The 15,259-nt window shown below is 40.8% G+C and overlaps 1 protein-coding gene and 2 long non-coding RNA genes across 4 annotated transcripts in view; 1 reads left to right on the top strand and 2 right to left on the bottom strand.

Annotated features, from left to right (window-relative positions):
* Positions 1-371: 371 nt before the first annotated feature.
* Positions 372-9,290, bottom strand: LOC123522764. Of its 2 annotated transcripts, XR_006680989.1 has the most exons (4): positions 7,756-9,290; positions 4,300-4,471; positions 2,196-2,316; positions 372-1,069 (listed from the first exon to the last, which is right to left on the bottom strand). It is a non-coding gene; the product is annotated as an uncharacterized LOC123522764 (long non-coding RNA). The 2 variants fall into 2 exon arrangements; XR_006680988.1 differs by lacking the exon at positions 7,756-9,290 and having other exon boundaries at positions 4,300-5,676.
* On the top strand, positions 2,030-7,632 carry LOC123522765. The gene is made up of 3 exons (XR_006680990.1): positions 2,030-2,377; positions 2,538-2,694; positions 7,128-7,632. It is a non-coding gene; the product is annotated as an uncharacterized LOC123522765 (long non-coding RNA).
* Positions 9,291-12,284: 2,994 nt separating the features above from the next.
* The window catches only part of SRSF1 (serine and arginine rich splicing factor 1), a 3,834-nt gene continuing 859 nt past the window's right edge, over positions 12,285-15,259 (bottom strand). Inside the window, exons 2-4 of the mRNA XM_004707386.2 lie at positions 15,188-15,258; positions 14,598-14,770; positions 12,285-14,393 (exon numbers count right to left, since the gene is read on the bottom strand). Of these exons, the coding sequence (XP_004707443.1) occupies positions 14,199-14,393; positions 14,598-14,770; positions 15,188-15,258 (439 nt within the window). The 3' untranslated portion in view covers positions 12,285-14,198. The remainder of the gene's footprint in view (positions 14,394-14,597; positions 14,771-15,187; position 15,259) is intronic.

Below are 15,259 nucleotides of genomic sequence, written 5' to 3'. Positions count from 1 at the left end.
CCGAGTGGCCTTGCAGCGCAAGCAGGGAATCCCAAGGCACAGCCTAGTCCCGTCTCCAAATGCGGGAACCCCCTCGACAGCTCTCCTTGGGTATTGCGCCCAGTTGGCCAAACCCCCCACCCGCCCGCTCGCTGGGCTCTGTCACCCACCGAGTGGCCTTGCAGCGCAAGCAGGGAATCCCACTGGGTGCAGCCTCACATCAAACTAGTGTCAAGGGAAACACTTCCCACGCCTAGAGATGTCATTACTGGGTTATTCCTGGGTGAAGGGCTGAACTTCCCCATCCTCCCCTCACTCCATATGCGATGTGAAATTCTACCACGGCACTCTCCCCCACCCCCATGCAAAAAAAAGGAGAAAAACACACTGAAAACAAATGAAAGTACAAATTATTTTGGTCTTTTAGTACAGCCTTCTTCACCCGTAAAACAAAAGTCAAACTCTTGATTGGGAAGAGTCAGGAGATGTCCCAGAGGTGATCCTGTCTGTTTGCAGTTCCAAGTCTTCTGTGGGCGTCAGTGCTCCTGGAACTTTGTAGATGAGCTGTATGACGATGTCCTGGACATTTTCTATCCTTTCCCCACATTAAGGTAGCTACAGGGATTATCGGAGACAGGCTGTTATTTTAAACAAGTGTCTCTGGTTCAAGAGATCTCCCATGATGGGAAATGAGGCAGGTTGTATCAGTGATATTTTTATAAACCCATTTAAGGCAAAAGTTCTTGAATGGCCACATTTTCAAGACTTCAGCATTTTTCATAACCCCTCCAATCCAGGGACACAATCTCTAGCTTCCCCATACACACACCATAAAAATGGCTGAAGAATTATATTGGTAATAGAAATTCATGAGGTATACCAATTTGACAGTCCATGTTTCCATTCCATCCACCACACATGTATCGCACCCCCTTCTTCCTTCCGTCACCCAAAATGACGGGCTGGAAAATGCTGGTCTGGTTCCCTCAGAGGAGTTCCCCCTTGGCTATTGCCCAGAGGCCACAGGGATGAATGAGAAGTTCTGCAGGTAGATCAGTAGCAGAAGCAGACAATACAGGGGACCTTCAGCCTAAAATAAGGACATAAAATGATGAACAGTTTCTTATACATTTCTCAGCTAAACTGATAGCATGGTCCCTCTAATTGTTTCTGAGGCTGCAAATCTTTAATGAGCATAAAGCCTCATTGTTCCACAGAGTAAGCTGGTGGTTTTGAACTGCTGACCTTGTGGTTAGCAGCCCGAAGTGTAAAACACACCCAGCCAGCAGGGTTCCTGAAGGTGTGAACATAAGCAATTCACGGGTAAGCTAAAACCTTTTTGTTCTGATTTTACCTTGGGCATTGAGTTTATTTCCATTCAATGGATACAAGTCAGCTTTTTTCTTGTTCAAATGCATTCACCCAAGGGGCTCTGTAGTTCATTCCCCAGTCTCCCTTTCCCTCTCTATATTCTGTCATCCTTAGCTACTTTCCTTTCGAAATGTGGTGAAAATGAAGTTTCAAGATCATAAGGCCATTAGTCTAATGACAATATTGCTAGACTCTCCTGAGCTTCTAATCCTGAGTCTTGAAACCCTTCTCCAGCAATCTTTTCATAGCACCTCTGGGGAGGGTTTTCCCCATTAACAGGAAGTAGAGGTCAAATAAAAGCAGGCTAATTCTTATTACTAAAAAGCTCAAAATCAGAAGTATCATTTTTCTTTAAAAAACACGGCTACTTTTATCTTTATCCAGGAGACAAAACCAGAATTCCTGATTGCTCCCCATACCTCCTTTAAAAAAACAACCAAAAAAACCCCACAATTTAAATTCAGATGGAATCTTAAACATCAGGATATTTTCCAGAGGAAAAATATCCCCAAACTTGGAATAAAACTCAAGATAATCAAATCCAACCTTTTATGAGGAATATAGCAGAATCAGTTAGGTAGAAGGGACTATTCTATCCTTAGGACAAACCACAAACAAAATGAGCCCTTGAAGCCAGCTTTCAGAGACCATACTGGGGGGTGGGGGGAGGGGTGTCCAGTTCAGACTACGGAAGTCTACAGGCAGTAGAGGCATCTGATTATTGCAAACAACTCCTAGTGAGGGAACCAGATAGCGTTCCCTTCAGAAAACGTGAAATCTGAAAATGTGGTTGTCTGAACTAAAAGCAGGGTGCCCCATTTTCACGTAAATAAAATCTAGATCACCTGCTGCTTCAGTATCTTGTTCAGGTTCCTCCTGCCAGACTCTTCACCGACACCCACTCTCTTCTTTTCCCTCACAGGTTATATGACCTGTTACTTAGCCCTTCGGGGCCTGTTTCCTCATCTGGAACATGAAGACAAAACACCTATTTCATAGAGGTGCTTTGTGGATTAAATGAGAAAATGTACGTAAAATGCATAGACCACTTCCTGGAATGTAATAGGCTATAAGCAATGTTTTTATTGGTGCAATTGAATGTTTCTAAATTAACTTTGGGGATGAGAACTCTGTATAATAGTTATGAGCCAATTAACTATTTCTTTCACTTTCTCTCAAAATGACAGGTTACTCCTTCCCTGCTCCTCCCTCCCCGCCCTCTTCAGAGAGCCCTAGGGTAAATAAATGTCTGAAGGGCTAAAGATGCAAGACAAGGAGAGATGCCCATTAAGATCTTCTGCTTTTCTAAAGACAACTAACTTAGCAAACACTGGAAAGCAACAGGTATTTCCTTACTATTCTGGAGAGGATTTTTAAAGTCCTGAGTACATACCTTAAGGATTTGGATTACAGACTAGGAATAGAGACTATCTTTGCTATAGTCTATTCTTGCTCAACATACCCTACACAAATCAAGCCCAAAATTTCAGTAAAGAATATCTAATTAGCAGCTTCAATTGGCAAGTTAGCAGACCAATTCTTCAGGCAAAAATTCCAGAAGTGACAGCAAACCTACCCATAAGAACTAAGACCGAAAAATTTAGAACTACCAGAAAGCATTGCCCAAAGAGAATGGTGACCATACAATGGAATCATCAATGTAACTGGAGCAGAAAAGGAAACACTCTTCACCAGACCAAAGTGAACAACAAAAAACCTTCCTGGTGAAGAAAGCAGAAGTACTCTCCCTTCCTCACCACTCCAGCCCTGGAGCTCAATAACCACGCTAAGGGCTCAAGCTACTTGCCTGTGGCCCATGTGGTCAGAAGTTGGGTTTGTGTTTAAATCCTACCACCTAAACTGTCATCACTAGTTATTTCTGTTTCAACTCTTAAAGTAGTAAGGGGGAAACAAGGAAGAATTTGTTTTCCTAAATATATGTTTCCTGGCTAGAACAGTCAGAAACCAAAGTATTGAGAACAAATCTTCCCATTTTCCCAGCAGACATTGAGTTCAGCTAGTGGTTGAGGGGAAATCCTTAAATAATCTCATATTTCTAAGAAGAGCCACACACCCAAGACTCCAAAAATGAGTCCGAAGCAACAGAAACACATTAACCCTTCCTGAAAGAAGCTGTGAAAAATCAAACTACAGGATTTAGGTAGAAATACTACTTTCTATTTTCCGATTCCTGACTAGCTGAGCAAAAGGACAGTCAACCAATAAACAAAATCACAATGGCCACAAGGAGGAAAGACGCTTAAGACAGGTGAAAATACAACCTATTAGAAATTCACAACAGCTGCAAACATTCTTAAAAACCAACAATCCTTTAGCCACATCTTTTCCTCACAGCACTCAGATGTCCCAGGTCCAGGATAATGGTTGAGTTTCACGAAAAGTGGATACTTAACAGGCCACACAAACTTGGTGGGTCTGAAATAAACTGCAAAGCTTACCTATAACATAAATCCTTATGTAGAGTTACTCTGGTACAAAGGTAAATTAAAAGCACTACAGGTAATCTCTGACTTAATGGGATTGGTTATGGTCTAACAATTCCACGGTTATTTCTGGTATATTGATTTTGTTTATAGCTTTCATAGCCAGCTATACGACAATGTTTTGAATAGTAAGTAATAACATTGAACATCTGGAGTGAATACCGGACATCAGCAAATCATAAACTGCAACATTTTATGTAGTACATTAATTACTAACAAATTAAGAATTCATTGTAGATCCAATACATTACACTGTGAACTACCTATAATTAAGAGGGACATAACACTTATGCAGAATAATGCCACGCATCTTCATTACCAGAACAACTTAAAATACCATTCATGGGCAAAACAGAAGAAACCACTTGTTAATGCCTGTTCAAATGCTCTTCTAAAGAAGTGAGGCCAACAAAAACATAGGGATATTAAAGGAATTCGCCTTTACCCAAGCTCCAATAAGCAACATCTTGCTCCAGGTTCTTCTGAATAGATTTGGGGATAGTCCAGAGTTCAGGAAGAAGGCTCCTATTCTTCCTTGTAAGTCTCCAAAGTTAGCATATTAATACATGTAGCTTTTATAAGCTCTCTGAATCAGTACTCTTCTCCCTTCCATTGGCCTAGGTAAAGAAAAAAAAAACCCTCATTGGGTCTCTTTTGGTCATCATCAGGGGGCCTTCCCTTCTCTGCCCATGCCCCCCCCCCCTTCTTGGCAGCGAAGGCAACAATGAAACCGGTGGTGGACGTATGCAGTGTGTTCTAAGGGTAAGAAAAGTTAGTGGTGAGCTAAGGCTCTGATGTGACATCACAAGACTAGACACACTTTGTCTGATGGCGACACAAGGTCAAGACAGCCAGAGATCCACCTGAGGTTCCACGTAAGAGAATGGACTCCTTTCCAGATGCTTCCTGAGCAGTCACTACTAGAGGCTGCCAAGAGGGTTACCTAAATCATCTGGTCCAGTCATAAGAGCAGGTGCAGGGGCCTAATGAGCTGATTGTTAACTCAATGAAGGGTCTTCAAAAAGTTCATGGAAAAATGAACTGAAACATTAACGAAAAATTTCCAAACTTTTTGAAGCTCTCTGGTACACAGGGACAGGTAAGCTAGTCTCGGATACTTGAAGCACTCACTCTTAGTTGCCTGGGCAGTGGGAAGCAAGGTATCTGCTAGGATTCAAAGAAAAGAATCAGAATTCCTGGAAGGCAGGGCAGTTTTGAATTTAAAAGTTTCAGAGAACAGAGATTTTCCATAGACATCACTTTTCTCTTTTCTCTAACAAAACAGAAGGTTCTACTCAACTAGCTGATCAACTTAGCCTTCTACCCTCTACCCCTAGGGTCTAACTGTGCTCTATCCTTGGCTGGCTATTACTGATTTTACCCAGATCCCACCCCTTTAGCTCCCAGCTGATTCCTGATTCCACCAGCTTCCCTCTACGGCTCCTTTCACTTCTCTCCCTTCTTTCAGCAGTGAGAGAATGCTCAGGGAAGCTGGCAAATAGTCCATCCAAGGTGGACAAAACGCTTCCTGAGCACCACGTTTAAGTCAAAGTCTAGAACTAAGCACTGTGTGGGGTCCAAATAGTTTCTGCTGTCTTAGTAGTTCGCAGTTTAGATGGAAAGGCACACTATGCTCATTTTTCAGACCAATTTATTAAAACTGATGGCTTCTTAGGAACATGAAGATGCTTTGTTTGCATTCAGAAGTAACTTTTATTCCTACATTAATTCTAGCCCCATCTTCTAGTCCAGCGGCTCTCAACCTGTGGGTCGCGACGCCACTGGGGGTCGAATGACCTTTCACAGGGGTTGCCCAATTCTTAACAGTAGCAAAATGACAGTTATGAAGTAGCAACGAAAATAATCTTATGGTTGGGGGGTCACCACCACATGAGGAACTGTATGAAAGGTCACAGCATTAGGAAGGTTGAGAACCACTGCTCTAGACCATTTAATAAAACTGGTGCTCAAACACGAGGAAGCTCCAATTTGTTCCACAAGAGTTTATCTAGCTAAGACAAACTAACTGATCACTCACTAAAAATATATGGAAGGGTCCAAGTTGGTGCTTCAATCTGTGATCAGCACTCTTAGAAACAGGATTTCAAAGGAAGTTTAACTATTTGTTTCAGTGATCTTAAAACCGTGGCTTGGGAGTTTTGCGGGGTAGAAATTCATCTGGGCAAAGAAAAAACAGTGCTAGAAGCTCAACATCCCAAATCATCAGTTTCACTGTTGATGTAGTAGCCTCTCCTATGAAGGGCTTACGTTTAAGAGCCCTGGTAATCACATAGATGCTATCTAAAGAGAAACTAAGATACAACCCCAATTCAGGATGTCTTGAGAATTCCAACCTAGAATGACACAATAAGGAATTTGAAAGGCCAGTGACACTTCGGTGACTAGCTTCACAAAGGATTCTAATCAGCTAGAAGATAAAAACACTTGCTCAACATGGACTCCCTCCTCAGAATGGTCTGTTTAACAATTATACTTTGCTATTCCAGTGTATAAATGCCTACTGAGCAGCTAACTGAATGCTGGCAGTCCTGGTGGCATAATGGTTAAAGTGCTGAGCTGGGAACCAGTACAAGTTGGTGGCTCAATTGTCCTGTAGTTAAAAGGTAGCTTTGAAACCCCATGGTGCCATTCTATTCTGCCCTATAGGATTACCAACTCAGAATTGACATGACAGGTTTTTTGGAGGGTGGGGTGAAGGGTTTATTAAGTGCCAGGAACTGCACTAATCACTGAGGATATTAAAGATCTCTCCTCCAGTGAGGAAATCAAAACTTATATAAAGTAGGAGTCAAAAGAGGACAAGGACTTCTTAGAGCTGGCTCCGCACTGCACACTGGAAAGCCAGGAAGTTAAGCATCCCACTTGCTTGTTGCTGGGCTCTGGGCCATACCCACCACTAAATTAATTCCTGCTTTGGAACAGCCTCCAGTTCCCAGGATAAGATCACAACCAGACAGCCCCATGGGGCACCCTGGTGGCAACAGGTAGCTATTACAGGCATTTTTCACTTGGGTCAAACATCCTAAGAACTTCCCCGTTTCAAAACACAATGTAGAATTTGTCATCAGTTTTGGATTCACAATATCTGAGCCAATCCCTCATGTTGCAAAATGAGGCTCCTATTTGAAGATCAAAATGAGTTAAAGTACTTTGTAAAACAAAGAGCCACTTACTTTCATTAAGAATAACCACCGCCACACCAAAAAAGCAACCTGGCAATTGACAATGGCCTTACATCCCCTCTTTTCCCAGGGTTAAGAACGGCAGCAGACATGAATCCTTGAAACCACCACTCTGGGCTTAAGTCTGATCTGATTGGAAGAGCACACTGCCGATCAAATCCAAACTACGTACCACACTAATTCGCATGTTTATTCATTCATAAACTTTGGAAGCTGTGAACACTACCATATTGGGTAGCATGTAATGGCTGTAGGGAGAGGCAACCAGAGCAGCTAAAGGCTACATGTACTCCATGAGACATACTATGTAAACATGCTGAATAAAAGGCAAAGTACAATGTAATTAGTCAACAACTCTTGAAATTTTCCTGTAACTGATTGTGGAGAGGTGGAAATTTTTCCATAGGGCTGACTGTAAGGTGTTAGAAACATATGCCATTTGACTTGGATGGAATTATTTGAGTTGACCCTTTCAGTGGCGGTCGGGGTCTTACTATTTAAGACTCTTTCTCAACTAAGGAAGTAATGTTAATGCTTTCTAGTATTGCAACTCTAAATAAACCTTTTTACGAGTAACTCATGAGAAAAATAATTCAGCCAGTCCCCCCCACCCCCCCAACCCGGAGAAATCTGCAGGGGTCCTGAAGCAGGATCACAAAATTTACAGGTGATTCAAAGCTTCTTCTGAACTACTCAACTTTTAAAAAATGATGCAAAAAGACCCAGAAGGAAGCAGTGAAAAAAACTAGTCTCTAGGAAACAATGCTAGATTCTTCAAGATCCGATCTGAAGGAAGTGTACCACAAAACATCATTGCAAAAGTTCCACTGGGTTAAAAGAGGAAGACTGTCCAGATGACTGACACAGTGGCTCGACCACGAGCTCATACACACAGGAGCGGGCAGTGTTTGGTTCTGTCGTGCACAGGGTTGCGGAGTTGAAACTGACAACAGCAGCTGACGGAGAAAAATACAAAGCCTTCACGAGAAACACTGTGCAGAAAAATAAAACATGGTCAAAGAAGTTCTTACCAGATTAACCAGTGAAAGGGAAAACGACCGCTAAGGGGTAAAGTACATTAATTCCTGCTCCTGGAGTGACATGGTAACTGTTTTACATCAGAATTTGCACAATTTACAGGATGGCCAGGCTGAGAAACTACTCGGTGGACTCAGTACTTTAGCACAGGCAAGAATGCCAGTATGGCATTTGGAGGAGACAATCTCAAGAGGCATTTTGAAGAACTTTGTACTTTTGTTGTTTTATGCTTCAATGTATCAATATTTTACATTTCTATTCTTAGGATGTAGATGTGACATTTGGTTTAATACTTTTAGCTGACATTCCTTAAGAATGCCATTGTTAAGGATAGAAAAGGTTCAGCCCAGTGCTTCTAAGTTCCAATTAAAGCAGTAGGTTCCCTTTTAATGCTGTTGCCTACGACATATTGTAGATCCTAATCCTTGCTGCCACCTCAAAGATTTCCCCAAACTTATACATAAGGGCTCTTTCAAATATCTAGTGCTTCGTGGGTTAACTCCATTATGCCTTCAGGCATTTTGCCAATTCCCCAAGTTCAGCCTCTTCAGCGAAGGGAATTCTGGGTTTTCATTTCTACAATTTGGCGTCAAAGTATCCACTCACAATTTTAAACACCAGAGTCAAGTTTCAGGGTTAAGAACAAACTCATTCTAGCTGTGCTCTCAACTACATTAGCAGCAAGGTGACTTAGTACCTTTTGCAGCCTCAACTTTTCACTTCTGGGGTTGCGTGTGGTTGTGGGAGTAGGGGTGTGTGTGACTGTCTATACCACTTTTAGTATTTTATTCTTCAAAATACACTAGTTCATGTCTAAAAACAAATATACTAATCAAATGGTCCTAAAAAAAACCCGTCCTCAGTGGCAATTATACTTGAAACAGACAAATCTTTTCCATTGTCAGATTGTGAGGTTGGGCAGAGGGCAGGATGACAACTGCGAAGGTGTTATTCCTCAAATATTGCTACTCCTTAAAATGTCACCAACATGTCAAACAAACCTGTGCACTGATTTGTTCACACTCTAGGCAATGCCTAGAAAACACAGCTAATTTGAGGTTTTTAGGCAAGTTGACAAAAAACATTAATAAAACTTTGATGCCAAAAAACCACTGAACACTCCCCAAAATTATCTTAGACCGCCAAAATGGTACCATTTTGAAGCTTTTTTTTTTTACTCTGACCCATCTCTCACATCCCTACAAGGTAGGCAGAAAATGTTACACCCTCAACTTTTTCCCCTAAGTCTGAAAACCTACACTTATTTTTCTAAGTATAGGTCCCCCTATCCTTAGACAAGCTCTGAAACCCATTGAAGCAATGTGGAAAAGGGAAAGCTTTTGCCTATAGGTGAGAAGTTACGGGAAAAGATCCAAAAAAGGGAAATCACCAAACAGTTCTGGATCTAGTTGAAAGGATTAAGGGAGTTGATTTCCATACTGCCCACTTAGTAGGGACTTTCAGGTTGCTTTTAGCTCCCTCTAGTGGAGAAGTGACTTTCCTATCAATATTTGAGAGAAATCAGTCGACATTTTGGTAACTGTAAACTTTCTAGGGGGACCAGTCATACATCTTAGAAAAGACTTGTCTACCACTATTTTCTTGATAGTAGCAGAAACTAACTTCATTTTGCCTAAGCTGTATGGTGTCCTCACTTTCTTTTAACCTGATAAATTGATTTTTCATACTTTTAAAGTGATCAGAAAAAACAGCCAGCAATCCCTACTCACCAGTGTTGCTTCACCTGCTTTGGCTTCTCTACATAAAAGGCAGAGTGACTTTTTATCTTCCTAGCCTAATAAATGCTGTAAAAACTGAAGATTTCTGCCTAAAAGGACTTCTATGGGACAAGACATATTTCCTGTGTACTAGGAACATCAAGTTGTTTTTCTAATATCCTTCAATCCTTACAATATCAAAACCATCTTTAGAGTTGTCAATGCACAGCTTTTAAAACTTGCAAGAGTCCCAAGTTCTCAAATCACAATAATAAATGTTGCTTAAATACACTTTTAACTTCTTGGGGTTGAATAGCAAACATTACGAAGTGATGTTTCTTTACCATCTTTACACCAACCCCCTTTCCTTCTAAGATCAGATGGGTCAATATTCCTGTAAGGAAAGTACTTTTAATAATTTTGGTGTGGCTGATCCATTTCCTTCAATGGAATACAACTGTTGAATCCACTATTGACCAAAAGAAAAAACATGGGCCATACCTTTTAGTCCTGTGACTGCTTCAGCCTAGAGAGATCGGAAACTTAAAAAGACTTTTTTCATTGACGGATCCACAGGAAGATTTATTTTTACATACTCATAACTCACAGATTATACACTGAAGTATTAACCTGTAGGCACACCTTATACAATCTCTTACCCTGAGGGCAGGCACATTCTATACCGTTACCAGTGAACAGCTGGGCAGCCTGAAGCAGCTGGTCAAAGTCAAAACGTAGACACATCAACCATGACCAGGTTTTATACTAAATTAGTCCAACAAAAACCTTGCTTTTGTGGAAGAGTCTTCTGCTAACTTGTTTCCTTTCACACTGTACTCCAATGGAAACATGTTAAACCACAGGGCAGTTGTTATTTTAACAGATGTTTAGTGGAAAAACTTCAGCATTATTTGATATACATATTGAAAATTATTTCATCAATAACTTCAAAGCAAAAAAAAGCATATTGAATTCATCTTGATTGTAAGACACCTAAAATTCCCACCACTCTTATGACCATGTTTAAGACAACTCTCAAAACTAGATTCTGTAATAAACCGTAATAAATGCTGTTTGGACATTATACATTCAAGTCAGGCAGGCACCTCTAGAGGCTATCTGTTCACATTCCAAAGGTTTTTAAATACTAAACCTAGCTTTAAAAACAAAATTCAGATCCCAAACAATTGGCAATCAAAAATGGATCTTACCTTTTGTTCCCAGGATGTGGGCTGAACAGCAAGATGGGTTACTCAGTCTGATATGAAAAGCAATTGCTTCTTTAAAGAAACTTAAATTTCTCCTTGGTTAGAAAATAACTACTTACAAGCTCCCTAAAAACATTCTGAAGGCACACAAATAGGAAAGGGGTGGGAGGCATGGGGCTTGTATAGCCCGTTTTCCAGTTCCAAACAGGTATGACTAAGGGGTAGAGGTTTCATTTTCTGAGACTAGAGTGCCAGCCAATGGACTTCACTACAAAAGCTGTACTTTACATCAGAGGACTTTTTAATCCGGGGTGTGTACTAAGTTTTACTCCAAATCGTTCAGTTTAAACTCAGAAATTAATTTTCATGTTTCTGAAACAGTGGACACAAATAACCCTCTCGGTTACACCAATTATCTTTCTGGCCAGTAGAACTATAAGCATATTAAATCACACTTCTTTGGAAGTATAAATCTTTACCGGTTCTGTCTTGAAACTAAAAAGTAGCTTCGGTAAATTTGTATGAAGTGGGACTCTGGAGTATCTTAATTTACCTCCTGACACCCACAAATTTAAATATACTGGTTCGGTGACTTTCTATGCAAATTACTTTTAATGCCCACTTCTACACCAAAATTTTGGTTTACATAGGTTTGAAATTGCCCATCTTAAATTAAGCACCTGATTAACAAGGGCTGTCTAGTTTTGGGGAATAGAAGTGATTTGGTGGTTGTGATTAGCTTTCAGAATTACCAAGAGGCTAACTCCTAATTAACATCACTTACGGTGACCTGAAAGGATGGTTTCAAACTGCAAACCTGCAGGTCAAAGTGTAACTTACACCGATTATACTACCAGGGCTCCTACCAAGGGAAAAGGGATTGGGAATTTTAAGTGTAAACTACCACCACTGACCTTATTAGAGCATGTAGCAAAAAGCAGCCTTTTTTACAAAGGCAACTTTAAATGGCATGTTAAACCTTGCTACTAAACCAGTGAATTAACATTTTAACACTTACCAATTTGGGGAGGAAGAGACATCCCCTCTCTTCCCCTCCACCACACTTGTCTCATTCCCACCTTTTCTTATTGTTCCCTGAAGACTCGAACAATTACAGCTAAGCGGTGGCCAATACCATTTTTGGAGAGTGCCTTTCAAAATCCTTTATTAACACAGTCCAACCTCATCAATTTAAAGCACCAGCTAAGACTAGCCACCCAATTAAAGTCATCTTACATGAAGAGTAAAAAGGACAACCATGCATAGTTTTTTTTAAAAATGTTTATTTTTTCAAAGGAAAACGGCAATAGCCAATTGGAAACCTACTTATTCTTCAACTCCAATTTTGTTTTCTTTAAATTTAGAAGTGACTTTACTGATTGACTATTTTAAACAAACCCCCCTTTTCCCCTGTAAGTGTTTACCATCTACTCGTGCTGAATCCTTCCAAGGAGATTGCTCCAGCGTACATCTCCAGGTCCTCGCTTTGCTCCTTTTACCAAAAAATGCAACTCAATTCCATCGTGCATCTTAAGGGCTCCAATCGTCAAAAATAGGAAAAAGAAAAATCTTTGGAATAGCCAATTAAGTTGAGGAAAAAAAAGAAAAAAGAAAAATCCACACGAATGCGGTTTGGTTGGGGCAGGAATCCACTCCTATGTTCCTGGTAATCTGATCCCGCTCCATGAATCCTTGTAATTCATCCTCCCTATCCTATCCACATTATGATTTGAATCCAATGATCCAGCTCCAAGGATTGGGATCCAGTGAGCCCTCTCCAATCCAAACCTTTATAACCAGCAAAACCAAAAAAGAGGAGGCAAAATGTTAGATACTGTAATCAAAAAAAGGTTTCTGGGGAATGATGAGTTATGTCTGTCATCAGTTTAACAGATGCACATCAATAACTATCAAATTCCCCAAAACAAGTTTCTGAATGGTGTTCAGATAAATTCTAAAACTTAATCATTATAGAGACTAATTGGAAGAAGCATTTTAATATTTACAGTTCAACTGATAATGCCAACACTTGTTACTGTACAGCGTATTACAGGTTTTGTGGTTGCAAAAAGAGTTATGTAGTTGAAAGTTTACTGGTACTGCTACCCCCACCTAAATCTAAACTAAATAATGTCCCCACCTGCAATTTAAATTGTAAATTAAAGTGGGTCAATTATGAGTATTAGTTTAAAGGGGAAGGTGAGACAAATTACTCCCATCTAGATTATCTACACCAATAACATTGGTATTCTATATTTTGCTTTCATTTTGTCTTAAAAAAATGAAATAGCAACGCTATATCAGTCACACAGAGGACATGCAGATTTAGCAGTATTGATATTATACTCTATCTGGTTGGGATTAAAGACACCCTGTACCCACATGTACACCAACAGCAGGTCACACATTAACAGTTGTAACTAAGCACTGTGACAAATTAGCCAGTTCTTCCCACATTAGTCCCTATTAAAACAAAAAAGGGGGAAGGGAGTAAATTGTTATAAAATGGGCAACATAAATTTGCCACAATTGCCAAGGTATAAAGAGCAAAGCAATTGTAGCTAAAGGTTAACTGCATAAAAAATTTGCCAAGTGTTTTAAGGTAGGTGTATATAATTTTTAGCCCTCGTCTTTTAGTATAAGGTCAATACTGCCAATTTCATCTGTGACAATAGCACTTGGAGTCATACCATTGCCTCCATTATTGATCTGATCCTCCTCAATCCTCCTTTTGACAATCCTAAAATGATTGAAATGTGCTCCACAATCCTTAATCCAAAGCATTCTTAATCCATCTCTTCAGATATGTCTACAGAAAGACACATGAAAAGGCAAGTAAACATAAGAACTTCCCCGGGTAAGATCACCACAAACACCCAACACACCCCAGTTCATACAAACCAGAGCAGAACAGACATTGACACAATTACCACAGTCTGAAGAGCATGGAGGGTTAACTAAAATTAAACAATCCTGTCTATGACATCACTTAAAGTACAACTTATCAAAGACACGAGGGGAATGTAGGTGTTAGGAGCAAGGGGTGTTACACAAGAATGCAATTTAACACTTTAGCCCATTCTGAACACAACAGTTTGAATTAAAAAATGAAAAATTGTACTTAATCAAGGAAAACTGTATACAACATGGGTTCTACAAAAAGTGTCACCAATCATCTTATGTACGAGAGCGAGATCTGCTATGACGGGGAGAATAGCGCGGAGATCCTCTGCTTCTCCTTGGGGAGTAACTGCGACTTCTGCTGTTGCTTCTGCTACGGCTCCTGCTACGACTACGGCTTCGAGATCGAGATCTTCCATAACTTGGACTTCTGGGACCATCAACTTTAACTCGGATGTAGGCAGTTTCTCCCTATTGGATAGACAGAACTTTCGATTGAAAGATCAAAGCTTTCATCTGGTTTCAGGCATGCTGAATGAATACAATGTTAGCTAATACCAGAAACCTGGTACTTTACTTGGACACCCTTGCCTGAATCCTTACCTGCAAAGTCCACTGTTTAAAGACCACTGTATCCAATTCTGGCCAAAGAAAAGAATCAAGTGTATAACCTACCTCGTGAGATCTAAACTTAGTGTTATCCAGTTTTCGAACTGCATAGGTCATATCTTCTTTCCGTACAAACTCCACGACACCAGTGCCATCTCGGTAAACATCAGCATAACATACATCACCTGCTTCACGCATGTGATCCTTCAAATCCTGCCAGCTTCCACTTGGAGGCAGTCCTGAAAAGAGAATTACTTCTTCAATACTCCAGATTCCACGTTAAGCTGAAAACGTACAACAGAACATTAACGATGGCATGTACACTGTACCGAGCCAATCAGATTCTGGAAAGCAGAACCCCTCAAGCATTCGGGGTTCGAACCCCTGCGGGTGAATTTATCTTCCCATCCCAGATACAAGGAATCGACACTTTTAGCAAGCTCCACAGGTGGTTCTTACAGTTGGCCCCTGGCCTTTAAAAAAGTTTTCTTTTTGGGGTGGGGGGCTGTTGAACCCGTTTACAGAAAAGTCACTCCCAAAGCGAAAAGGACAAGAGCTGCCCTAAAACGCGCCATTGCCGAACCAACCATGCCGGGGAAACGTTTGCAAGGGCTCGGCCCCCTTGGCTCGGGCCCGCACACGTGCCGCCGACTTACCAGAGACAACCACTCTGTTTTCAGAACGCCTGGAGGGGGGCCCGTAGCGGCCTCGGGGCGCGCCGCCGCCCC

This window comes from Echinops telfairi, unplaced genomic scaffold, assembly GCF_000313985.2.
Source record: "Echinops telfairi isolate 266 unplaced genomic scaffold, ASM31398v2 ScPeMD7_7458;HRSCAF=8496, whole genome shotgun sequence".
NCBI lineage: Eukaryota > Metazoa > Chordata > Mammalia > Afrosoricida > Tenrecidae > Echinops > Echinops telfairi.
This window is presented reverse-complemented; position numbering and strand designations above follow the sequence as displayed.